Here is a 26,541-nt window from a genome sequence, read left to right as displayed (position 1 = left end):
CAATCAGGATCGCAATATTATAGATTGAATTTCAGTCTCAAATAAGTCACTCAGCTATTAACTTTAAAATTTTCTTCCATCCTGAGAATTTCTGTCTTTACATTTATGAAGAAAAGTGCAGAATTAATGGAAGAATCTTTTGGCCTAATTGTATCTGAATTTAAAAGAGCAGTTTATACAAATACAAATTAACTATCCATTATCCAGAATAGACAAGTATTTTCAATTTTTTTGAATTTCTTTCAATTTTGGAATATTTGCATATATATGAAATATTATAGGGATGGGATCCAAGTCTGAACCCAAAGTTAATTGCAATTCTTTATGCATGAAGTCTGGGCAAAGTTTTATTTTTTTTTAATTTTTTACAGTATTCTAAGCGTGTTGCACATTGTGAGTTTAGGTATGGCAGTTCTCATGTTGCATCATTTTGACAAAATCAAAATGCTTGGATTTCGGAACATTTTAGATTTTCAGAGTACAGAGGTTCAACCTGTATGAGTTCTTTCCAACACCTTATCAAAATGCTATTACAAATTACTGGATGGCAACTTTATAATACAAAAGCAGTAATCTTTTAAATTTTCTTCAGCACCAGCACTCTGATGGACATTTCCTTACAAGGACAGAGAAAATGAGCAAAGCAACTGATTCGAGGATAAAAGATTTCAAATTTTAAGAAACAATTAATTTATTTGTTTTTCCTCTCACCCACAGGTCTACCCACGGATAGCACCTGCATTTTGGCGCTACCTGCGGGTAGAAGTGAGTAGCGGGTACTTGACCTAACCCTTCCACCCCCTTGGCCTCTGGCACCTGCTGGTGTGGGCTGATCTCCTGTGTTCATTTTGCTTGAGACAAAAGCGATGGTTCTGTATAAATGTGCTTTCACACCACCATCATTCCGTAGAGTAGGATAAGAAATCGAAATCGCCCACAGTTCAAGGGGAGTTTGTTGAGAGTAATTATCTTCCTGAGTAGTTTCCAAATCAGGGCCACATCATCTGCATTGCTGCAAGGATGAGAAGTTCAGTGCTAAGTTACATAATAAAATGGCGCTTAGACTACATCTTAATCAATACGTTTGCGATTTAGATCTTAATTCGTCCTGGAAATTCTCTAGGGACTGTGTAGGGTCACCCGGCTTCATTCCCTTCTCCTCTGTTCTGTTCCCTAGGAGCATGAGCAGCTCACCTACTCCTCCACGCGGTCCAAGGCCCCCAGCGTCATCATCACAGGTCTCAAGCCGGCCACCAGATACGTATTTCATATCCGAGTACGGACTGCAACAGGATACAGTGGCTACAGTCAGAAGTTTGAATTTGAAACAGGAGATGAAAGTAAGTTTCACACAAGGTACAAAGTAAGATGCTAATTTAGGACTCTTCTAGTTGGCCTGGTAGTTTAAAAACCAGGAGTAAGGGCTGGGAAGGTGGCTCAGTGGTAGAGTGTTTGCCTTGCATGCCTGAGGCCCTGGGTTCGATTCCTCAGCACCACATAAGCAACAAGAAAAAAGCCAGAAGTGGTGCCGTGGCTCAAGTGGTAGAGCGCTAGTCTTGAGCTGAAGAACTGAGGGACAGCACCCAGGCTCAGAGTTGAAGCCCCACGACCAGACCCCTCCCCCCCCCCAAAAAAACCAAAAAACAAAGAGTAGCAAATGTAGAGTGCTAGCCTTGAGCTGAAGAGCTGAGGGACAGCACCCAGGCCCACGACCAGGGATAGCACCCAGGCCGAGTTCAAGCCCCACGACCAGAACCCCCCCCAAAAAAAAAACAAGAGTATCAAATTTTTCTTAACCTCTCCACATGAGCTTTTTTATTCATGTAAATCCCCATAGTCATCTGCAGAAGCATTTTGGTATTGTTATTAAATACTTCCACGATATGCTTTCCTCTCCCATATTGTAATTTGGTGCAGATATGTCCCCTTATGAAGAATTTGTCACTCCAGATGTTACACAGTCTCAGTGCATTGTTTTTATGCTAGTGTTCACCAGTCGTGGCATGTTAACACAATATAATCTAATCCAAGCTTGTAACAAATTAGTAATTTGTTCAGTGCACACAGGATTAGCTTGTTATTTCAGGTCAAGAGAGTAATCAGGAGACACCAGTATATATTACAGATGTATATGGATAGGTAGGTAGGTAGACAGGTACTTTATTATTTATTTCTCTCTATATCATAAATTTCTATCATATAGATTTCTGACATATATTTTTATCATATGTTTGACCATATATTTGATAGATAGATAGATAGATAGATAGATAGATAGATAGATAGATAGATAGATAGACAATAAAGACAGAGAGATTAGAGAGATATACAGATATGCATGGTCACAGTTCTCATTTTGTGTTTTGATAAAGACTTCTTGTGTGTGTGTGTGTTAGTGTGTGTGTGTGTGCGTGCTCTCATCTCTCACTGTAATATAATATTTCAATATTAGAACTACAAATATTTATTGATTTCCAATTGTTATCTAGCCTTTAATTGCACGGTGTACTTGATCTTTGCCTCATTTTTAGGAAAAAAATTAACAAATTTACACTAATCATAAGAAATAAAAGCAAAACTTTAAGAGTAAACAAACAGCCCAGGTGGATTTTCTTGAAAGTTACAAAGAAGTTAGATGTTATGAACTAATGAGAATTTATTTTCAAAATGTGTTGGCATATGCCTGTAATCTCTGAACTCATAAAGCTAAGGGGCAAAAAGACTCTGAGTTCAAGTCAGAGCAATAAAAAGAAAAAGTTCTCAAATTAAAAATTTATTTTTAATGTGCAAAGTGGTCACCATAAACAATATTCATATTCTGGCCAACTACAGTCTATTGTGGATCATGTAGATGAAATAATAAGATTCTTTTTTTAGTTTACATTAGTCATATGGGGGAAAGTTTATTGTTAAATCCCCACACATTTACAAGTATTCCAATCAATCTTACCACTTCTACCACTCTCCCTTTCTTCTTTCCCCCATCCCACAACAGGATTTGAACAAGATTTGAACAGGATTTTCAACAGGATTTGGAAAGGATTTGAACAGGATTCATTGAACAGTATTCATTATTCTGTTGTCATCATTGCAAACAATCTATTTCAAGCATATTCGACCTCTTTCCTCTTCACTGTTATCCCAGTACCCACCACTGACAGGGACTATTTCTCTTAACAAGATATTTTAATTGTCTCAAGTTTATTATTTTGTGTTCATTTTCTGGAATCTTCAATGGAGAAAAAGAGAATTAAAATGTCCCACTCCCCTAATATTATTACCCATACCCTATAAACTGCTTGAAAAGTAGATTTGATGTATTTTAAAATAATTAAAACTATATCTATAAATTTAAGATGAACTAAAATTATATAAAGTTCATGAAATCAAACATTTTTCATTTTAAAATGCTATCAATATGTATCTAATATTTAAATGTATTTTAGGGAAACAGAAATTAATTTTACATGTGCAAGTTTTTGTCAAAATAAATTGTTAGACTCTTGATATCCTGAATCTTTCATTAAATACTACAATATAGCCTGTGAGCTGTCAAAAAAGAGCAGAATTCATTGCTTAAAGCCAACTTTAAAGAAAATTGGATTTTTATCTGTAGTAATTAGAAAGTTACCTCCTTCATTGCCCTAATGGATATCCAAATGATCCAGGAGAATTAATATACTGCCAACATATAAGCAAAGACTGCTTTTTCCCCCACAAGGATTAATTATAGCTTAAAATTTGACAACATATAATTTTGGTTTTCATCAGTTTTGTAACACAAATGCCACATCTGCTAGCAAGTATTTTACCATATAGTTTTTACCTAACTTGACAGTGCATGAGTTTTATGTCACATAATATAATCACACAAAAATCATCATCATCAACCTTAATAAACTAAGCTACAAAGTGCTGTATCACCATAGGGTTTTCAAAATAAAAACCTATGTCAGGGGCTAGAGGAATGTGTCAGCAGCAGAACCCTCCTCACAAGCACAAGAGACTGAATTCAAATCCTAGGTTGAAGAAATGGTTGAGAAGACATAACTTTAAGGAAAATAATCTTACCATGTCTTATACACATGCAGATACATGTGAATAAATTTGGTCAACTATTTCAAAATATCCACTAGATTTAGCTATTGTAATGTGGTCTAATATTTAAATAATTGATTCATTTAAAAAATTTATAGGTAGGAAATGATCCTGAAAATTAAGGTGCAAAATTGTCTCCCATTTCTTCTTCCCTAATGCATTCCTCACACTCACATTTAACTATCTCTTTTATGCTCCATTTTATATTCTCTAAAACCCTTGGTCATTTGAGGTTTTAGTTTTAATTGAATCAAAATGTGAACTTCTCAGTATAGATTTACCTTCTTCCTAATCAAAACTGAATCCACATTTTTACTCTAGGAAAATGAGATTATCTGGCTACAGAAACAAAAGTTTCTGTATTTTGCCACATATCTTGAGTTCATTCAGTACCTGCACCTAGTATAGTCAGAAAACTATCAACGTGACAGATCATCAGTGTACCCCATACACTCTTGATGTGCTGTTGCTCAGCCCAGCTAGAAATCATCACTTTTTATTTGTGCAGGGATTAAATTTTGTACTATTGTAAACTCTTAGAGGTCAAGAGATTTATATTCTATATATCTTTGTGTCTCCTGTTGAAACTTCAGATAGTTTTCAGTGCAACTAATCAAATAAGTAAAAAAAAAAAAAAAAAAGCTAAAATGGTAAAGAATATTGTGGTGTTTACCACACCAAAAAGATAATTTTACTTGCCACAAATAAACAATAGTGCTCGCTTTATTTTGAATAATAAGCTGAATCTACCTTAGAAACATGTAGAAGCACAATACATTCTATTTAACTTATCTGCTAGAATTTCATTTTGTGGTGAACAAAATGAAAATGGTTAACAAAAAATTTCCTTCTGAAATGCCTTTTGTTAAAAGGTACTCTGTTATATTTTATTTATATTATCTTTTATTTCATCCAGTCTAGTGGAGGAAACATAACATGTCCTGCTTCAATGACTGAGGATGAAATTAGCTACATGGTTATAACAGAAGCCAGAAATTTGGGTATGATTTTTAATGGTGGGGTATGAAGCAGAAAGAAGACTAGCTGACCTTAGTAAAGCAATAAAAAAATTCATTAATCAAGCAGGTGGTACATTTCATATTTATGAGTCTACCCAGAGGAGGACAAATTCCAGTGTATAAGGCTTTAATTTGGAATAATCTCAAATCAATAGCATACTTTCAAATTTGGTGGTTATAACTCTTAAATGCAAACATCATTAGAAAGGAAGAATTCCATAGCACAGGGTTGTCAGAATGTAAAGCAGCCTGCTTCATGAAGTAATAAAGAACTCTCTTCAAAAGAATTTGTCTGGAAGGTAACAGGAGCACTTAATTAGTTGGTCAGAAAGGAAATCCCTGTTTTATTTAGGAGGTGGCATTAGAAACTTAAGGGGGAGGAAGGAAAGTGGGAGAAAAATGAAGGAGGGTATAACAAGTTTTATAAGAAATGAACTCAGTACATTACGTATGTAACTGTGACCCCTCTGACCATCACTTTGACAATAAAATTAAATTTTAAAAAAGAAACTTATGTAGTATCTACTATTTGGATTCCAAAACAGCATCATATTTGTTGAGTCCTAATATTGTTCCAAATGTTATTCTTGGCTTTCTGGCTTCTTACACATTAATAAGCTTTGGAGTAGATGCTGTTATTATGCCTATTTTATGGATCCAAAATCTAAAGCAGCAAGAAGTGCAGTTAATTCATTTTTCCATGGTCAGTAAGGGTAGGGCACAGTATTAGGCCCTTTCACAGTAATGCCCACAATCAGAACTGAGCTTCCCTCTCTACTTATTTGGTCTTTCTTTTTCACCAGGATCATCCATTCCCAGTTTCTAAATAACTAGTTTTTTTTTATTCTTACCTCCAATTATTCACCTTCCTTAATAAAATTCTTCCTTAGCAGCATTTGGGTTTTTTTTAACTATAAACACAGATATTCAGAAGATTACATTATTTACAGATTGTTATGCATTAATTTCTGAGAACTATAGAGCATTTTAATTCAGATATGCATATTAGTAGCTTGCATGGTAGAGTAAGCATAATTTCCTCAAAGGGACAAAATAATGTAGTTAGTATGATGTTGATATATACAGGATCTTGATGTGGTGTAACTATGTATATAGAAAACATGTCTTCCCTTTATGGAGGGTTACAATCGGAAAAGATGTTTTGTTTTAATTTTGCCCAAATCAGAGAGTGATTTTAAATTACCAGCCCAAGGCTTGTGTACCATGAGAGAGAATGAACATCTTAAGGTAAAAAAAAATGTTAAAGCTCATAACTTGCTAAATGGGCTGGAAAAAAAAATCATTAACTATTAGCAGGTACTTACAAGTTGTAAAACATGCATTTCAAAGAGTAAAATTACATGTGGCTCATATTTAAATAAGGAAGTAATAGACAAGTACTTCTATTTCTTAATACAGGAGATAAGGTTATTTTTTGTGCCATAATAAACAGCAACATATACAAAAATATTATTTATTTTACACATAATCCATCATACTTTGCCTCAAAAATCTTGAGATTAGAAATCATTTCTTATTTTCTCTTTTTCACTTTGTGTGTATGTACCGCTTACTAAATTTCAGGTAAATCATACATTATAAACAACAGTCGTGATAATTCACATTAGATCCTCAAAATTTATTCACCTATAATTGAAAATTTGTAGTTGTTAACCCTATTTCTTTCTATTTCTGTGCCTATTCTGTTGTACTGGATGCAGCTGGCAAACAGAAGGCATTTGAGTATCAAATGAATTCATGTCATCTAGCAAATACTTCATGGACATACATTAGATGCTCCCAATTGCAGGCATTTAAAAAATTATTCTGCATGCCTGTTTGCAGTATGCCAATTCTATTTGTTTATTTTAGGCATATATTAATAACAGGCAGTATGCTGAATGCTGGGTAGATTTAGGAAGCTAAACCACCAAACCACAATACAGACTTACGTACAGATTTCTCTATTTATATCACCCCCAAAGTCTGATCTTAATTTAGTTTGATTTGATATGCATTTTCTATCAGTCTTCATAGAAACTGGGTGAATTTTTTTGTCAAGCCTTTTGACTTTACAACCTTAAAATCATCTGGAGAACAAAAATATTCCTAAGCCATTTCAAATTGCTCCTAATTTAGTGAAAAATACATTCTCTATGTAATACTTGAAAATTTAGAGCCATTCTTTAGATTACACAAATCAGCTATATTGGCTTATATTTTGAAGGAGATTTAGGTGTCATACTTTGGTTATCAGAAAAGTATCTAGAGCAAAGTGAAGAGAGCCTACATTTTTTCATTTTAACCACTCGGAAGCCTATCTACAACCAGAGGTGCAGTCCTGAATTGTACTTGACTCTGCCCTCATCTTTTGCATGACCTTGTCCTAAAGTCAAGAATAGAGCATGAGTGTTGTATGCTATGGATGATTTCTTAAAGCAGTGATAATCTTGGCTAGCTGAAGAAGGACACATACTGATGTACAGATGTGTCTCCAGGAAAGGTTAAAAACCCTTGATGCTGGCTTCTGTTCTTTGGGAAGTAATAGACACAGCACTCCGTTTGGCTCCTTTTAATAGATTACTTTGTGGAAAAATTCTATCCAACATTTCTCAGAGCTGGAAAAAATGGAATGGGATGAGTTATAAAAATTCAAAAGCAGGTTAAAAGTATTTATTATGTGGGAAATAGAAGACTTTTTCACTTCCTCACCCGACTAGGTTTGAACTCAAGACCTTGCACTTTCTTAGCTTGTTTGCTTGGCTGAACCACCCCTCACAAAAATATAATACTAAGAGGTTACAAAAGAAAGAGTCTGACATACATGCAAGATAATAGGAAGTATCATAAAAGATGATGGCCAAAACAACCTTGTTCTATGGCCAATGGAAACACATGCAGAAAATGCTTCTGCAAAGAGGCCCAACCCAGAACTACCTGTTCAGCCATGGATAAATGTGCCCCTAGTGATTGATCCATGTATTCAAGGACAGTTCATTTAAAACAGCTGTAAAATACTCTTCATTTTGCCTTTAAAAATAACCTCCTTTTTCTACATCCTCTTTGGGTATACACATAATTTACTGTGGCACACATATCCCCATGCAATGCTACTAAATAAGTTTGTTTTTGGGAAAAAATGAAAGAAAGAAAAAATCTTAAATGTTTTTGCCTACATCAGCACAGAGTTCAAAATTTCCAAATTTGCACAGTGCAATAACAATGATTTAAAATTATTTCCACTTTTTAATATCTTTTAAACTCGAATTAATTCAATGCAGTGTGTCTGCTTTTGCAAACCCAGCTAGCTCTCCAAAGGCCTGTGTGAAGAATTAAGAAGCTGCCTGTATGTTTGTGTTGCACTTTATTTCTGCCAGGAAAATAGTCATGCAGTGATTTCCATGTGAGTAATCAGAACTCTTTGCAGAAATCACAGGAGCTTTTTGAAAGGTTTAGCCATGTGTACACACCTGAGCACGGCACTAATGTGTGAACACATTACTGCAATATAGAGATAGGTGAAGTGGGGAAATATGGCTGCCAGGTAGAAAGATTCACAGCAAACTGAATTCCATGGACTCTGATACTTTTCGAAAACTTAAAATACATTTGAAAAAGCCTTTATTCTATAGTTTTTTAAAAAAAAATCAAGTCCAATGAATAATGTTTTTCACCAATCAATTTCATAGGCACCACACACTGCAATATCACTAAGCTAGAACAGGTGATACATAGATTCTGTATGAATATGAAATTTCTATTCCCATAATGAGATAAAGGAGTAAACTTGTCCATATTTTACAAGTTTGTAACTTGTTATTCTTTAAAATAAAACACAATTATTTGACAATCTGATATATTTTGTCCCTAATTTTAATGAGGCAGAATGTGAAGAACACATAAGAGGAAGTCGTAATAATAAGAGAAGCAAAATACTTTGTAGTTCATTTTTCTTATTCACCCTTTCAATCTATCAAAACATACCAGGATGGGCTAGATATTGAGGTAGGTACCAAGGAGTCAAACTTGCCATCTGCTTTCACGAAAATGAGGGAGATAAAAATGAAAAAAAGTTCTGACAAAGGTAAATGTGTTATGTAGAGGAGGGAAACGCAAAAGATTTTCTACAGGTGAGGTGAGCTATAAAGGAGGCTGTAAAGTGAAGTAACATCTGACTGTGAGCATGAGCAAGGGATGAGGGTGGAGAAGAGTCTGTTCTCTTCTGGACAGAGAACAGCATGTAGGCAGGAGCATAGATCAAAGACCGCATGGATCTCTGTGGAAGAATTTCAGTATGGCTAGAACTGTGAATTTCAAAATATCAGCCCTCTACCAAAGGCTCCAGCTATACCTGGGAATGCACTAGATGTGCGAATTTTCAGGACTGTTTATTTCTATATTTTAGTCTCTTTTCTATGTCTAATCACACAATACCACAGACTGAATAAGTCAGAAGCAGGAAAAAATTTCTTTGACTCCTGGTTCTTGTCCAAGCCAAGGAGTTACTCTGGTGACAGCTTTCCTGCTGGCTGCAGGTCAATGTTGGCAGGGCATCACATGGACAGGGAAAGAGAGCTTGTGAGAGACCTAGTCAAATTGGTTTTTGTACAAGACTCACTTTTGAGATAACCCATCAGCCCATTAGTTCATTAATTACATGCGTGAATTAATCCATGCCTGAGGACATTGTCCTCATCATTTCTGAAGGTCTCACTTGATAAGATTTTTTAGTAACTTATAATGAGGAGTAAATTCCAAGCTGGGTTTTAGAGCTGACAAGTCATATTCAATCTACAACAACCAACCAGAGCTCTGCAGCTGGAACTCAATATTCTCTTTACCCGTTCTCCACAACATTCTGATACCTGATCTAGTGTGAGAACTGACAGCAGCTTCATCACTGCATGTAAATTAAGGGTAAATACTTGCTTATGTGGAAGAAATAATTTGGTATAAATACTATATCTTTCTACCAAGGCTAAAACTTCAAGTTTCTATATGTTTCCAACTATTGGTAGGCATCTAATTAGCCCCTCACCTTTATTTTATCCACACTAAAAATAAAACTTTCCAAATATTTCATGTATTGTCATTTCCATAGCTGTTGTAACTTTCAAAATCCCTAGAGATTCTTTTAGCCTAAAAAAATTCACGTACAGAAAGTCCTGGATCCTTGGGAATTACCAATTTAAATTCTAACAGGTGCTTGCTCCGTGCTAGTGTGCAAGCCTGCCTATCTCCCCTTAAGAGTTCACATTTGGTCTCTAGACTTTTGAGAAACAGTGAATTGTGTCCCTACTCACCACAGCCTCCTGAGAAAACTTGCAGCAATGCCAGTCCTTGTCAAACCTTCAAAGAAAATTGGCCCATTGCAGAAATCTTGGAAATGAAGTAAACTGGGAGACTTCCTGAATCTAGATAGCATAGAAACAAGGTGACACGGTAGCCATGCAGTTAGATACCAAGCAGCACGTGGTGTACAAAGGTAGTTAATGCCTGGTTCCGTGGTCATGTGTTGTAATTGGTGAAGGGAAAATGATGCCTACAATTAGGGGATGTAAGATTGGGTCTCTTGACTCCTGGGAATTCACCTCTAGACTTTCATTTTTCATCCTTCAAAGAGAATGTGCCATGCTATCCTAGGCTCTAAAAATGGAAAATCTCTAGTGAAATAATTAAAGACTTGGGCCAGAAAGCCTACATTGCTATCTAAACTCCCTCATATTCCAAGTTGTAAGACCTACAGTAAACAATTTGGTCAACAGAAGATTTGATTTTCTTGTGGAGAAAATAGATATGTGTTCATTTGTTTGTCTAGTCTCACTCAAGAAATAGCTTTGGGATCCTTGACTTTAGTAGATGCCCACTATATGCTAGGGTAATAGTAGAATAGATGACAAAAATCCCTGTTCTCCAAACCTCACGTCCAAAAAAGAGAGTAAAAACAATATGTAAACAATAAACAAAATTCACCAGAAAATGGTACTGCAACAATCTAATATAATGTAAATCTTTTAACCAAAGAATGTGGTATAGACCTTGTAAAAATATTCATACTTTATCACAATAACTAGGGAAGAATTCAGTTCTGTTATCAGAACCAAGCTGAAGTTTCTGAGGTGGTAGAGACAGATGACAGTAAAATATAAAACAAAAAATAGTACCTTTTTCTGGTGAATTTTGTAGCAAAAAGTGATAATTGATAACAGCTATGATATTTTAAAAATTATTTGTGCATCTAGTCTGTTCATTCTAGTACTATGCATAAAGTAAGGACAGTTAAAAGAAGGTCACTAAACACTGACTTCACATAATTTTCATGTTTGATAAACCCCAAAAATGTATTTGGAAATGACTGTGTCAAAAGTTAGGCAAATTAAAGAGGATATTTTCATTGGCATTCCCAATGTAGAAGTGCAAAGAATCTAGACAGCACAAAAATTTCTATATTGCAATCATGGGTATTAACTCCCTTTTACTACTCTCCTCTATTCTTTCCAGTGAAAATAGCTCATTTTGTTTAGTGAGGAAAGCCAATGAGGATAATTCCTTTTTAATGCTGATTTGAAAATAGAGTTTAGTGAATTATCTGTTCAACTACCAGTGAGACAGTATGATGTGTGGTCTGTGCAACTAGTGATGGAATACCTTTGGTAAATCATGTTAACCACAAAGCCTAGATTCCTGAAGTAACTACTCCCAAGCGTATCTGTGGAACTACTTGAACCTCAGAGAATGTTGGATTGCATATATGCACATTTAGTGTTTAAAACTGTCTTCTTTGGAAACCTATGTAATATAAATGGATGTAAAAATTGTATTGTAAACTTCGGCTGAGATGGTTAATACCATTATGATTTTAGAATAAATTCTAAGTAAAATCAATTTTTAAAGAGATGTTTTACAGATTTTGTGCTATCCTAAATTATTAAATTTATTAATTAAAAAGCTTTAAAAACTTTAGCCAAAAATTTGATGAGGTGTGATGTGTAAACTATTAGTATTTCAAAGATGATTAAAAGCAGCTTGAAGCATTTGTAGGAACATCTTTGTGTCACATTTCAGGAAACAACTCTGTGATTTGTTTGTTAATCACTAACATGGTATAAACCTATCATTGATAATTTTTTTTTCAAACTGGCTGGATTTTATATTGTTTCATTAAAATATGCTTAAAGATAAAAACAATAAACAAAAAATGGAAAAATTTCAGGATAGTGGATTTAATTTGACCAATAATTCACAGGTAAATAGATATATAAATAAAAAGATGAATTTTGGGGTAAATGCTCCCATTGAACTAACCTGGGAGGAGGATCGCATAATTTGAATTTGAATTTAAATTCTGAGGAGTTAAAGTGACTCTGTCACCTCCTAAATATCAGACCTCAGTTGAATCAATTCTTGATTTGAATCAATGCCTTGATTTCCACATCTTGAAAATTAGAACATTACTTAATTTCTAGTGTTCTTATGACGTAGCACTGATTCAATACAGATCAAGTACTTAGCAGAATATCCAGCACTTAATGTTTTCAAGTGAAAAAGAAAAGATTTACTATTCTCAGTCTGTTTTGTATTACTGGAATGCAGTACTTGAGACTAGGTAATTTGTACAGATTAGAAGTTCATTTTGCCCACATTTCTAGAGGCTGCTAAATTCAAGTGATTGGTACTAATATCTACTTGACAATATCTCTCGAAGGCCTTCCTACTAGATCATAACCTGGCAGAGAGCATCACGTAAGTCAGAGCAAGAATGCCACCTCAGGTCTCTCTTCTGCTTTTTCTAAAGCCACTAAGGCTAACATTGAGGGGATCATATTGGAGACGTCAGCTAATCCTCCTTACCTCCCCCAGCCCTGTTTCCAAATGTCATTAACATATATCATTTTTATTTTTTTAATTTTTAAATTTTATTGTCATGGTATGTACATATTGTCACGTTATGTACATAGGGGTTACAGATACACACACGGAAGTGAGTAGATTTCTTGTCAAACTTGTTACCCCTTCCCTCATTTTTCTCCCTCTTTCCCTCTCTCCCCACCCCCTCTGCAAGTCGTATAGTTCATTTCTGATATAGTATCCATGTTGCAATGGTTTGTCCTTTGTCCTTTGTCTCACCATTTTGTTGTTCCTCTTCCTTCCCTAATTCAGATAAACATATATACAATACCCAGGGAAACAAAATCAAATACAGAGTCAACAGGGGATGAACCATCAAAAGGCAAAAAACACAAAAGAAAAAAAGAAATCACATATCTTTGAGGAATAACTTTCTACCTCTTGAATCTTGCAGAGGGGGAGCAGATTAAAATCACAGAAGTGGCTTTAACTATCTACATGACTACATATTTTTAACATGAAATAGCCACTCCATTTCTTTGCACAGGGATAAGCAAATCAAAAAAGAGTAAATACTATGTTGGAAAGTATATTTTGACTCAAAAGATGCTATTAGAAGCACAAAGTATCTTGTTTAAAGAAAGATTTTACTTTTCCAAATGGCTGGATAAGCACAATTTTTGAGAGTATTTGAATTTTCATGAAATCACATTTTTTACCTTGCATATGACTAAAAAGGAAGCTGCTCCATTTTCCCCCAAATTATTCAAAGTTGCCTGGCAGACAGAGCACCAAATAGGAACATACCTCAGGAGACTTGTGGTTATCTAAATACCTTTAACACATTTTTCTTTTTCCTGTCATGTTCTGTATCGTAGTTCAAAGTGCCTTTTGAATCCTTTTCAATCACTGACAGCTAATTCTTGCCCATTAGAGGCTCACTTCTCACTGTTTGTATTTATCCTACTTCTTAGGAGCTGCACATTTTTTTTTAACTAGCTCACTTTCTTTTGTCACTTATCTTGCTCTCATCCTGCTTAAGTGCCCACTGGGATGTAGCTTTCAAACCATATTAAACAAAAGTAGGCTGTCACAATATTCAATTCAGCACCAAGAGTGATTTTAAAAAGAAAAAGTTATGGCTGGGCGCCGGAGGCTCATGCTTGTAATCCTAGCTACTCAGGAAGCTGAGATCTGAGGCTCATGGTTCAAAGCCAGCCCAGGCAGGAAAGTCCATGAGACTTTTATCTCCAATAAACCACTAGAAAACTGGAAGTGGCTCTATGGCTCAAGTGGTAGAGCACTTGCCTTGAGCTAAAGTGCTCAGGGACAGCGCCCAAGCCCAGAGTTCAAGTTTCACTACCAACAACAACAAAAAAAAAAAAAAAAAAAAAAAGAAGAAGAAGAAGAAGAAGAAGAAAAGAAAAAGAAAAAGATAAAATTAGGTACATTAACAGTTGCTTCCATCTTGAATTCAGCAATAAAAGTATATAACTCATGATCAGAGATTTGAGATTATTAAAACAAGCAGATAAGATAAATCTATTAAGCTTTCATAGACCAAATAACAACACTGACTTCTGCATACTCTCAACCAGTCTGGGCCATATTGCCCAATGTCCACACCATTCAAGATGATGAAGGAAACTAGTTTAAGAGATCAACCTTAGTTTAAAAAGGGGGGGGGGGGTAGTGGGGCAGGGGGGGAAGGGGATGGGGGTAGGTCATGGTATGGGGAAACAAAGGAGGAGGCAACAATGTTTGATAAGAAATGTACCCATTATCTTGCCCATGTAATTTCAACTCCTCCGTATGGTATTTTCACAATTTTAAAAAAAAGAGGTCTGATAACACTTGTAAGTATGAAGCATCAGGACTCCTGTGCTCAGCTTGAAAATGTAAAAATAATTAGGAAGAATGCTTTTTTTTGTAATTGTCCCCAAATTAGTTGTAAAAGCCTCCCTTGAATCTATATGTATGAGTCTCTGTTGCCAGAAGAAAAGAACTCAACATATAAAATAGTCCAACTGATAAACATTCGGAATTTACAAATGTTTCTTCTGATAGTTTTGATTTTAAGAAAAGGATAATAGTGACTTCCATTAGGCTTTTTGTTAAGTATTCAAATTATTAAGAATTCTGTATAAAGAATAATCTCAAACATATGTGTATATGTTATTATCACTCTGAAGAATAACAGTCTAATTTCCTGTCTTGGGAAGAGATCTGAATGTTTGACGCAGTATTTCACATGATGTTTCCCACATATATGTACACATATCTAAACTACCCTGATTACTCATAGGGGAGCTTTTATTTTTCCAGAAAGCAACACTATCTGTCCAAAAGACAGTATTTTTATTTGCATTTCTTTTCTCCCTAAAGACAACTGTGGCAGCGTAAAATACATACACAAAATATTGGATAATTTAGAGCTAGAAATAGAAAATTAGGTTCATAAACACAAAGAGGTGAAAACTTTCTGTTATCCTTATTTTGTTCTCTACTGTGCCATGTTCACATAAAAAAAGTAGGTCAATGCCATTTTTTCCTATAGATGTTGAGGGGCATCTGGGTTGATTCCATATCTTTGCTATGGTAAACAAAGTAGCAGTGTGCTGGTAGCTTTAGTACACCCTCATTAGGAAATGGAAAGACCTGGAAATATTATATTAAGAAGAGTAAGCCAGATGCAAAGGAACATGGGCTGCATGGTTTCCCTCATTTGTAATAATTACGATAAGCCAATAAATCTACAAGTAAACCCAATGGATAGTAAAAGACAAATAATTATACTTAGACATGATTAATTAAATAACATTCTAAACATTTACACAAGAGGATATTCTTAGGAGAGGATCACAAGGGCCCCACAGCTGTGTGCATATGATCATAGGAAATGATGCTTATCGATATGAATTCCAAGACATGGAAGCAAGTGGCTTTTTATTTTACTGTTTGTGGTTCTTTTTTTCCTTTCCTTCTTTTTTCTTTTGGTTATTACCTTTTGTGGCTGTTTTTAATTTCTGTACCCTTTGTGTTTTATATAAGTTTATCTGATTTGGGGAAGGGAAGGAGAAAGCACAGAAATTGTGGGACAAATGGTGAACCAATTCAGCAGTAATACTTACTAGACATTAAATTGGAAATGAAGTATACAACTTGGTGGGGGAAGAAAGTCTGGAAAAGAAACCTGGGAGAGAATGGCACTTTTCAAAAAGAAATGTACTCATAATAATGTAACTGCCACCTCTCTGTACATCACCTTTACAATTAAATTTTAAATTTTTTAAAATAAATAAATAAAAGTAGTTCCTCTGAAATGAAAAAAGAAAAGATATAGGTTCCCTCCTCTCTTATACTTCCCCTACATTCACACATGCACCAGAAATGTGAAACTGGCTATAGATCCTAAAGCTAAATTACAAGAGAGAATTTGGTTGGCCCCAAACAGTTTGGATCAAGTCTCTCTTTCTACACCACTTCATATGACTGGCTACCAAAAACAGAAAGAACAATCTTCTGGGGCCTTAGGCTGAAAGAGACAGGATTGAGGGATTAAGTTTTTAGAGAACGAAAGTTGCAGACAGCCCTAGAAGGTGCTAAGAATTCAGAAGTTAGTCTTTACTGTAGGTTTAGAATATGACTCCCCCCATTTTCATATCAATAGATGATTCAAATTGTACAAAAATAAGGTGCCACTATAGAGAAAAATACTTCTACTATACACGTTAAGCAACTAAACCATTTTGTTTTTGCTCAGATAAAAATAAATTATCCTCACATTTGCTCTGAAATGGGCTGCAGGCAAAGCAAACATTGTCCTACAAAAAGCAAAGTTAAATATGGAATCTGCTTCCATAACTCCACACACTCTAGATTGAGAGCTCAGAGTGCCACACCACAGGACACCATGGAAAAATGATTCTCACCTGGAAATTATTCAAAGCAGGTGTTCTAAGTCATCAAAAAGAAAACCAAGGAACAATACTCTGGTAGAAAAAAAGTTATGCTGAGCTGCAGACTCTGCAGCATACTTTCCTGTATAAACCACAGCCAAAGTACACTTGTGCAAAATGGAAATAGCTTGTCTTGTTGTATAGAGCTGTGATCAATTACCTTTGTCTGCCAAAGAAAAATGATTTTAGTTTTGACAAAGTTGATGATCCTCATTTTTTTCTCTGGCAGCAGTAGGATAGCAGAATTATTTGTGTCCTGAAATCAATTCTAGTTATTGAAAAATTAAACCCCTAACAGCATATAAGAAAAGGCCATCTTTCTATCTCCTATGAGAGCAGATCTTCTGTACATCTAAAATCACTAATTCTAACTTGTAGAAAGTTAGTTTTAAGATGATGAATAAGCAAAATACTGGTTTATATTACATGACATTGAGAACGTGTGTTTCAAGTACTGTTCTGTCTCTAGTTCAGTTTTAAGAGATATTTATTCACCCATCTGCAAATCATAATACTATACCTTATTTTTTTCCACTGTTAGGGATCAAAACAAGAGTTTTACATTCCATTCACATTCTATCATTCACATACTCTACCATTTAGATTCTATGCCCTTAAGTCTCATTTTTTAGTTTCCAGAGCATGAAGGAAATTTTTACTGAAAGATCAATATGCAAAGCAAAAATTCATATTTTCTTAAAAATAATACTACTAACTAGTTGGGTTGTATTGGACCCCAAACAGTTATACTTCTAGCTTGAAGAGCTTTGCATGTGGTTTGAAGGTTGGAAGAGTAGCCTAATAAAAATAATCACGAAAATGGGGAAAATGGATGGAGACAGAATTTGGTCTTTTAAAGTGTGTGTGTGTGTGTGTGTGTGTGTGTGTGTGTGTGTGTGTGTGTGTGAGAGAGAGAGAGAGAGAGAGAGAGAGAGAGAGAGAGAGAGAGAGAGAGAGAGAGAGAGAGAGAGAGAGAGAGAGAGAATTCCTTTGAGGCCTTGAAGAGGTTATATGATGATATAAGTTTATATGAGGTAAATAGGTTGGTTGGTGTTCTGAACAGATTTTAAACAATGATTCAAGCTTCCCTTAAACATATCTACTTTCAGGAGATGTGCTGGCAGAAAGCAGTAGCTTGTCTCTGTTATATGCCTAGACTCTAAATTATACTGTAGGCAATATACATGGGTCATAAAGCTAAGAGAAATTGGCCCCAACATTGATGGTTATCTGTACCTCCATAAATACTTCTACTAGAGCATAGAAGGCACAATTGTAAATTTGAAGCTGCATTATCATCAGCTGTGAAAATTAAGTAAAAGCCTTCCATTGGCTTTAATTTATTTGGCTCTAGTATTCTAGTATAATGAGTTTATAATTAGATGGGTTTGAATTGGGCAGATTCTCTAACATTCTAATTTTAACATGTTGTCTTGTTCAACTTGCCAGTAATGTTGTCTGCTCATTTGTTTTTATTTTGCCATTTTATTGCTTTGTTTTCACATCTATGCATTTTCATAAATCAACATGAGCTCTATTAAATATAGACCAGATATAATTAAAGAAAAAGTGAATAAATAAATAGGAGTCTCTCCTGGTGATGATTTAGTATTCTCAACGATTGCAAAAGGGTGATTTAGAAAGGTAAGAAAAAACCTGAATCTATTTCACCTTCCAATCCAATCCAATTCATCTAGGAATAGGACAACAGTGGAGGAACTTTGAAATACAGAGAATATTACAAAGTTAGAGAACATTCAACTCATGCAACTTAATAAACAATAAGAAGGTACTAGTACTATATAAAGAAATATAAAGACCTCCACTAATATAAGCATATACATAAGATCAAATGATTTCTTCTTAGTTCTATTTTTTTTTTGTCAGCTTGAAATCTTGAGCTCAAGGCCAGTGTCGTCTCGGTTCTTTATATTATATAAAAAAAGTATCAAACACCCAACAGGCTCAATGAAAAGTGGAATCTTACTGTAAAATAATGTGAAACTCAAGCCAAATGCTTGAGTTATGTTATGTTCATAACAATTTCACAGTCACAACTGCATTGTATCTGCCAGATTTATCATAAGACAAAGTCTTCTCACATGTTTGCAAAAAGCTACTTGTCCAGAAAATGTTGCTGTTTTAAGTAAACTCACATCTCTGTTTATTCTGAGGACCAAAAATAACGAGAAAAACACAGGCATTCTAACTAATATCACTTTAAATTTCTCTCTGGTATTCCTGGAATACTACTCTTGCTTCCTCTTGCATTTCAGGCAAAGTACATGCAAACAGCTCCTGGAGATGTGCTGTTTGCATCCAGGATGCTGTTCTTCAAAGCAGAATGTCCCCAAATCCACTCCCTTTGTGGGGATGTGTAGATTTCTTCTCTTCATTGCAGATATAGCTTAAGATTGACCTCCTTTCAAAACCAAAGCCCTCATTTGCTTTCTTTATCAATGTTCTCACTCTCTACTCTTCCTTTAGGACCCTTACCTGTGCTTATTTTAGAAATGAGTTCATCATCCTGTAATGAATGCTTATTTATCTACCTATGTCACCAAAGAAAAAGGTTGGTGAAATTGAGAAATCATGATGCAGCTTCCTCTCCAAGCTCCATATAACAGTATTGATCAGATGTTTTTTCATTTGTTTTGTTGTGTCAAGATTTGAGCTCCCATGCTAGGCTGCGCTCAACCAATGGAGCCATGCCCCTTGCCCAACAGGAAGTATAGTCTTTTAAAAGAACAGACATGTAGATATGAAGCAAAAGACATAAACCTTTCCATCACAATAATAGTCAAAGACCTATGCCAACTGCTGGGAGCCAGATGAGATACAGACAATTACAGATTAAGTCTTTGACATTTAGAAGGTTGACAAAGCTTCAACTGCTAAAATGCCTCAGATATGTCTGGTTTTTAAATTTGTCACTTGAGACCTACCTAAGGCAAGGCATTTTGACCACTCATTAATGAATACGAGAATCTCTTTTAAAAAAACAAAAAGACAGTGCTTCATTCCCCATTCCCCAGCATTACTGCCTCTGTGTTTCTGTCTCTCCATCAGGCCATACCAGACTCACATTTTCCAATTATCCCTGTGTCATTTGGCATTTTCATCTGACAAGTAAATTGAGGTCATCAAAAGTACATCTTGAGATCTTTGGTGGTTCAGGTTAGCCACAGTTTGACATACTGATTACCTTGTTTCTAGAGAAGAAGCAGAGCACCAGAATATGGCTGTGAAATCACTTTCTGAAAACAGTATTATGCCTGTGCCGGCTCCTGCTCAACAGAAAAGACCCACAAGGCATGCCCATCCAGCTGAGTATTCATTCATTCAACAGCTGGTTTGAGTAGAATGCACAGCTTCCTGCATATCTCTCTCTTGATTTCTAATCTTAAAGATCATTTTCCTATTGGTAAATGGTGCCAGCTATTAAATTAGTGTAAAAAATGGGCGTTTTCATCCAGCACCACGTTTATACCTTTCCATCTAAATGGTTATTTCATTTAAGGTATAGGTAGTGATATTTAGGAAAAAATATGTAATTTCTGATTATTTTCTATTAATTTAGCTGAACATATAAAATTCCAACATACAAATGATTAAGCAATCATTTATAAAACAAAAACAGGTATAAGGATTAACTTTGCTATATAAACCAAACATGATAATGTGTTCTTTAGCTTGGGATAGTATATATATATATATATATATATATATATATATATATATATATATATATATATATATATATACATACATATATACATATATATATACTATATATGTATAGATATACACATATATATTTATATATGTGTGTATATATGTTCTATATGTACATATATTACATATCTAAATATTTGCTCTCTGTCTTTTGCATGAATATATGCTGATTCATATTTACACTGTGTAGAATCATTATGTTAATCCCTGGTTCTTTAGAAAGTTGAACGATATTATATCTGGCCTCAAGAAACTACAAGTTTAGGATGTGCTAAGCAATCAAAACCCTCAGAGAAGGATTTCTTTTGAATATTTTTTATAATTGAAGTTTTTAGCCAGGGGCTTGGTTTTTAAAGTATTATTCTTACAGCTTTTAGATGTTTTGCAAAGGAAAGAACAAACTTTAGTTCCTTTAAATAAAGTATCTTAGGTGTATCTTACTAGTTTTCATTCTTTTTGGCAGTAATTAGTTTTGAATTTAGGACCTTATACTTGATGGGCAGGAGCTCCTACCACTTGAGCAACACCAGCACGCCTGTTTTGTTTGCTTTAGTTTTGAATAGAGTCGTGACATTTATGCTTTGGCCATCTTGGCCTCTGATCCTGCTGTTCACATGTCCTGTGTTGTTTAGATGACAGGCCCAGGCCACCAAGCTCAGCTTGTTGTTTGTTGAAATGGAGCACATGAACTTCTTGCTCAATCTGTCTTCCAACTACAATCCTCTTGACCTTTTTCTCTGTCATAGCTAGCATTATATATTGAGCCACAGTGCTTAGTTTATCTTGCTATTTTTTAATTGACCTTAGATGATCATGTCAATATATTGAGTTATAACATCGTGAGCTATTTTCTGTTTCTTGAGCTTTTTGGTGGTGGTGGGGTGGTATGTGTGTATATATGTGTACATGCATGTGCACATGAATATACACCTTCAGTGAAGGAATGAACCCATGTCCTTGTACATATAAGGCAAGTACTTTAAACTTGAGCCACACCTTACCTGTTATGTTCATATAGGGTCTTACTAACTTTGTCCCATTTGGCTTGAAACTTGTGATCTCCGTGCCTTTCCTTCCTTTTATATGGGATAACAGAAGTGCTACTCCTGGAGTTTGAAAGTTCCTAATCTCTGTCTCCCAACAAGTATGCATTTTCAAATATCAGGGCATATATTTAATGTCCCCCTCTCCGTCTGTTCATCAGTGTGCAAAATACTCATCTCTCTTTTCATAATCTCAATGCCACTCCATTTCTAACTTTTTGCTACCTCAATGTTTTGTGAACTTTGAAGGCAATAACTATGCCTGCAGTAAAAGCATGAATATATATTTTATATTCTTGTTAACATTTCAGCCTCCATCATATGTCTTTCCAGAGGATTATTTCTTTTTGGTTATACTTTTCATTGTATATCTGCCTTTCACATAACAGAGGCTTCTATCTCTCTGATTTCAAATACATGTGATACACTATGTAAATGGACTAGGAAAGTGGATGTGGAAACTGAAGAGAATGAGGATGAACCAAAGGAACTCTCAGACCAATGTCAAAGATAAACAACGGCAAAGGAGAAAACCAAATTCAGACTTTGTTCGGGTTTCCTCCTGAACATCTCTAAGGATGATGCATGTAAGCTGTGCAGAGATTCAATATTTTAAAATAGCGTGTAATTTGGCAGAATAAATTATTTATCCATGTTAGATGGGAAGAAACACTGTGGAAATGCATTGCAACCAAAAAGAAAGCACAAAAGTAGTCTATACATGTTAGGCTGAAGCCTGACTTTACACTGTGCTAATAGTAATAAAAATAATGTGATCAAACATCAAAAGATATTTGAATGGGGACATAGATCATAGGAGATTGATGATGATGATGATGATGATGGTGGTGGTGGTGGTGGTGGTGGTGGTGGTGGTGGTGGTGGTGGTGGTGGTGATGTAGTGGTGATGGTGGTGGTGGTGGTAGTGATACCCATACTTTCAAGTCTAGGCAGATGAAGGATGATATACTGATAGTATCATCTACGAAGTCATAAGAGGATATTCTTATAGAAGAAGCATTTCTATATGGTTTATTTGTATCCTCAAATCCTCTATCTCCCTGAGTATGTGGAGTTCAGATGGTCAAGAGTAATTGGTCTCCATTTTACATTGCTGAGTATGTATTTCATTCTCATAAGATTAAGTCAATCATAGCCCATGACCTGAGAGGAGAATTTTCCTGTATTATTTACCAATAGTCACATAATGAATTAATTTCCTGGATGTTTTCAATACATTACTTTATTGAAATTTAGTCTGTGCTTTAAAATCATTTTAATAAATGATAATGATTTTTTTATTTTGGGAAAGGAGATGAAGAAATAGGTACAAGTGATAGGGTGAGATCAATTGGAATATATCATAAATATGTGTGGAATCAGCCCCTCCCTCCACCAGCACAACTAATGTAAGCTGGAAAAAAACATTAAAATGATTGCTTTTCCAACTGGGGAGTATTTTTAAGAAAGACTTTGCTTACAACATCATGTAATTTCTAGTAAATTTGAAAAGATTTTCGTAACACAAAATAGTTAACTTGAGAAAGCTATTCCACAGAAAATGACATGGGATACAAATAACAGATTTTTTTACTTTGAAATGTAAATATAAACTAGAATAATCTTGATTGCAGGGAGACAAAAATCACAGCCTCCATACAAGAAAATACTTTGGATAAAAATAGCTAAATTGCTTTTCTCTTGCTTTTCTAAAGACATGAAATCTTTTCTTTTTTTCTTTTTAAGTATTTGGTTTCCAAATAAAGAACTTTGATTTTTGTCTTCTGTAAATAGAATAAACAAAAGTAAACCTTGCTTAATAATGGCATACTAATATATGCCAAGCACTAGCTAGGTGCTAAGTCCTTACTTGTAATATTTCATTTCTGTTATTTTTAGGCAATTGCTTTCTCTTAAGGAAGTAGAGTTCTTTCCAAAACCACAAAATAAAATGTATCATTTTAATATACTTATCTTTTCCTAAGAATACAATCACATTCTGTTTAGCCAAAGAGAATTTCCAATCAGCTATCACAAATGAAATTCATTCTTTACCTGGATTTCATTGTGGTTGTTTTGAAGGAAGTTAGCCCTCTTCAGACACTATGCATGAAAAAAGTTATAGATGTATTTTCTCCTCCAAAACTAATTATCAGTAACCTTCTCTTCAAGAATGAGAAAAGAATACATTACTACTTTTGTGAATAGCTATACTGTACTTTTACAAATCCTTCAGATAGACAATTTTATAGTTTGCTTGTCTGCTTAAGTGAATCAGGTCAGTGAGGCCTACTAGCTAAAAAAACAACTCTTTCTCTTTTCCTCCTTTATTCCAAAACAATTATCTTTTCCATACTTTCCTCTCAGCTGACTCATCTTGAGACAATGCTTTATCCTTTTCTTTCGCTTTAGTTTCTTTTTTGGTAATGAGACTCAAACATTTTCTGTTCAGTTTCTCTCTTCCTCACTGAACTGAAAATCCATTAACCTAGTACCTGTCTGTTTTGTTTGTCTCTGTAGCTTAGTGTTTACTTCAGTGCCTGGTATGTAAGAGTTGCTCAGTAAATATTTGTTGGCTGAATTCATTCTGTTTTATTTTGCTTTCATTTCATGTTTTGGTTTGTTTGTTTGAGATAAGGTCTTAGTGTGTACGTTGGCTTAGAACTCCTAATGTAGCTCAAATAGCCTCTGACTCACAATCCTCCCACTTCAGTTCCTCAAGTACTAGGATTACACTCTTGTACTACTGCAGTGGGCAAAAATTAATCCGTTTTTAACCTCAGATGAACAAATCTGAGCTTAAGCTACTCAACCTAGCAAAATGTACAAATGTAAATGCTCTAGTAGTTCCTGCCTTTCAGGCAGCATTGTCTCCAAGCAGACAGAATAACGGCAAATTAATTCATGTTGGGAATTCTCTTTTCAAATGAAATGAATAGCTACATTTAAGATAAATCTTCCTTACACTTCAAGGGAAGAATGGGAATGTAGAGTTTATCTACATTCATCAGCCTTTTCTTGCCAGAATCATCCAGTACATATAGCCCTTCTGTTCAGTGAAACATTTGTTAAGGTACTACTGTGGATTAAGTCCAATCAGTTGGATTTATTTTTCTAGTAACAAAAGGTCACAAACCTGATGATTTAAGATGATAGATCACAGATTAAAAGCCCAAAACAATTATCTTCCACACACAGTAAGGGTGACCCCTTCCCATTGTCTACCAGCTTCATTGTCACTAAATATTCTTGGGCATATGGCTGCCTAACTCCAGTCTCTTCCTCTATCTTCCTGTGGCCTTCTCCTCTTTGTCTTCTCCACTTCTGTGTCTAATAAGAACACTTGTCACTTGATTTGGGGCCAGGGGACAATCCACAAAAATCAAGGTGCCCCATTTGTATGTGTAACTAACTTCCCTTTTTGAGGATGAGGATGCCATTTGATTGTTCAGAAGCCAAATGAAGAAATCTTTACTCATGGAACTGGCATTCCAATGAGAGTTACCAAATAGTAATTGCAACTGAAATATTATAGGGTGTTTGGTAGAAGTAGTCTAATGATCTATGATACCATTGTCCAAATGCCTATCTTAATCTATGTATCAGGAAAAAAATGTTCCTGAGTTAGATAAAGGAAGATTAAATTTGAATTGGCCTGTAGGGAAAGCTTAGTTCTTTTAAGAACTGAAAGAAATTCATCATAGCAAGAGAATGATGAGATCAGTCTGGAGACCTATGTTAGAGTCTTGTAGAAAGCCTTATTACTGAAGTTAAGGACTTTAGAATTTATTCTGAGATGAAGTTAGAATGCTGTGATGGACCAAAACTAATGTGATGTAAGGCAAAAAGTAATTTCTCTGAGGACCAAGGGCCACAGCAGAAATATGTGTTTTGTTTCCATATGGTAAATCTCCTTTTTTGTGCTGTTCAACTATAGCCTTAATGGATAACACAGTGAAAGTGCTCTGGAAAATTGTGACAAGAATGTTAATTCAGTGTTCTTACACGGTCAACATGAAGCCAAGGTGAAACAAAGCATTACTGCTCTAGGGTAGCAGAAGACCTGGGTCAAGTGGTTTCTCTTGTGAGTGAAAATTGTAGTTTTCTAAAACTACCAAGAGACTTAAGAGACTGGCACATCAGAATCAAATTACTAGCTTTCCCCGTAGGCCAGTAATACAACTACTTCCATTAGGAGTGATAATGGTACCTACCAATCAAATCCACAAAGACAAATTTGCTAATGGATTTGAAGCTCTGTCTTTACATTGTGCTAGGAACAAGTATGGACTATGGCTGATGAACATGATAGCATAGTTTTTTTTTCTAATCATTCCATCATCTCCCTCCACACTCTCATTAAGTACTTTTATTTCCAACTACCCTGTTTATTTGTATATTTGGTTACATATATCAGAGTATTCAGGTTTCCTAGCAAAGAAGTTTATGAAATAACTATACATGTTTATTCATTTTTCAAAGTACCACAACTTAATATTACTTTACCCACTAAAAATTTTAATTAATCCACAGTTCATTAATATGTAATCAAAAGTAGGTAAAAAGAGATAGATTAGTAAAAAGTTATTTAAATCAACACCTTTTTATAAGAGGGATCTTAATTTTTTGTAAACACCTACTTATGTAATCTTATCCACCATCTGAGTTTAAATGCATGATTCAAATAAATTACTTGCTCCCTGGAGACTATGAAAATATATGCTCCATTTTCAAGTCTCAACTATATTATATACTATATAAATATAGCAGTTTCTATATAAACAATATTTTATTTTTTAAATGTCATATTCTTTATCTTCCAAAATTGATGTTGTTTAC

General features: G+C 34.9%; 1 protein-coding gene across 2 annotated transcripts in view; it reads left to right on the top strand.

Moving 5' to 3' along the window:
- The window catches only part of Epha6 (EPH receptor A6), a 772,033-nt gene that overhangs the window by 500,281 nt on the left and 245,211 nt on the right, over positions 1 to 26,541 (top strand). For both annotated transcript variants that reach the window (XM_070030423.1, XM_070030424.1), the window contains exon 7: positions 1,178 to 1,340. In XM_070030423.1, coding sequence (XP_069886524.1) covers positions 1,178 to 1,340 — 163 coding nt within the window. The remainder of the gene's footprint in view (positions 1 to 1,177; positions 1,341 to 26,541) is intronic.

Source organism: Dipodomys merriami, unplaced genomic scaffold, assembly GCF_024711535.1.
Source record: "Dipodomys merriami isolate MVZ:Mamm:240054 unplaced genomic scaffold, mDipMer1.0.p SCAF_2, whole genome shotgun sequence".
NCBI classification, from domain to species: domain Eukaryota; kingdom Metazoa; phylum Chordata; class Mammalia; order Rodentia; family Heteromyidae; genus Dipodomys; species Dipodomys merriami.
The sequence above is the reverse complement of the archived record's forward strand: the minus strand, read 5'-3'. Positions and strand labels throughout refer to the sequence as shown.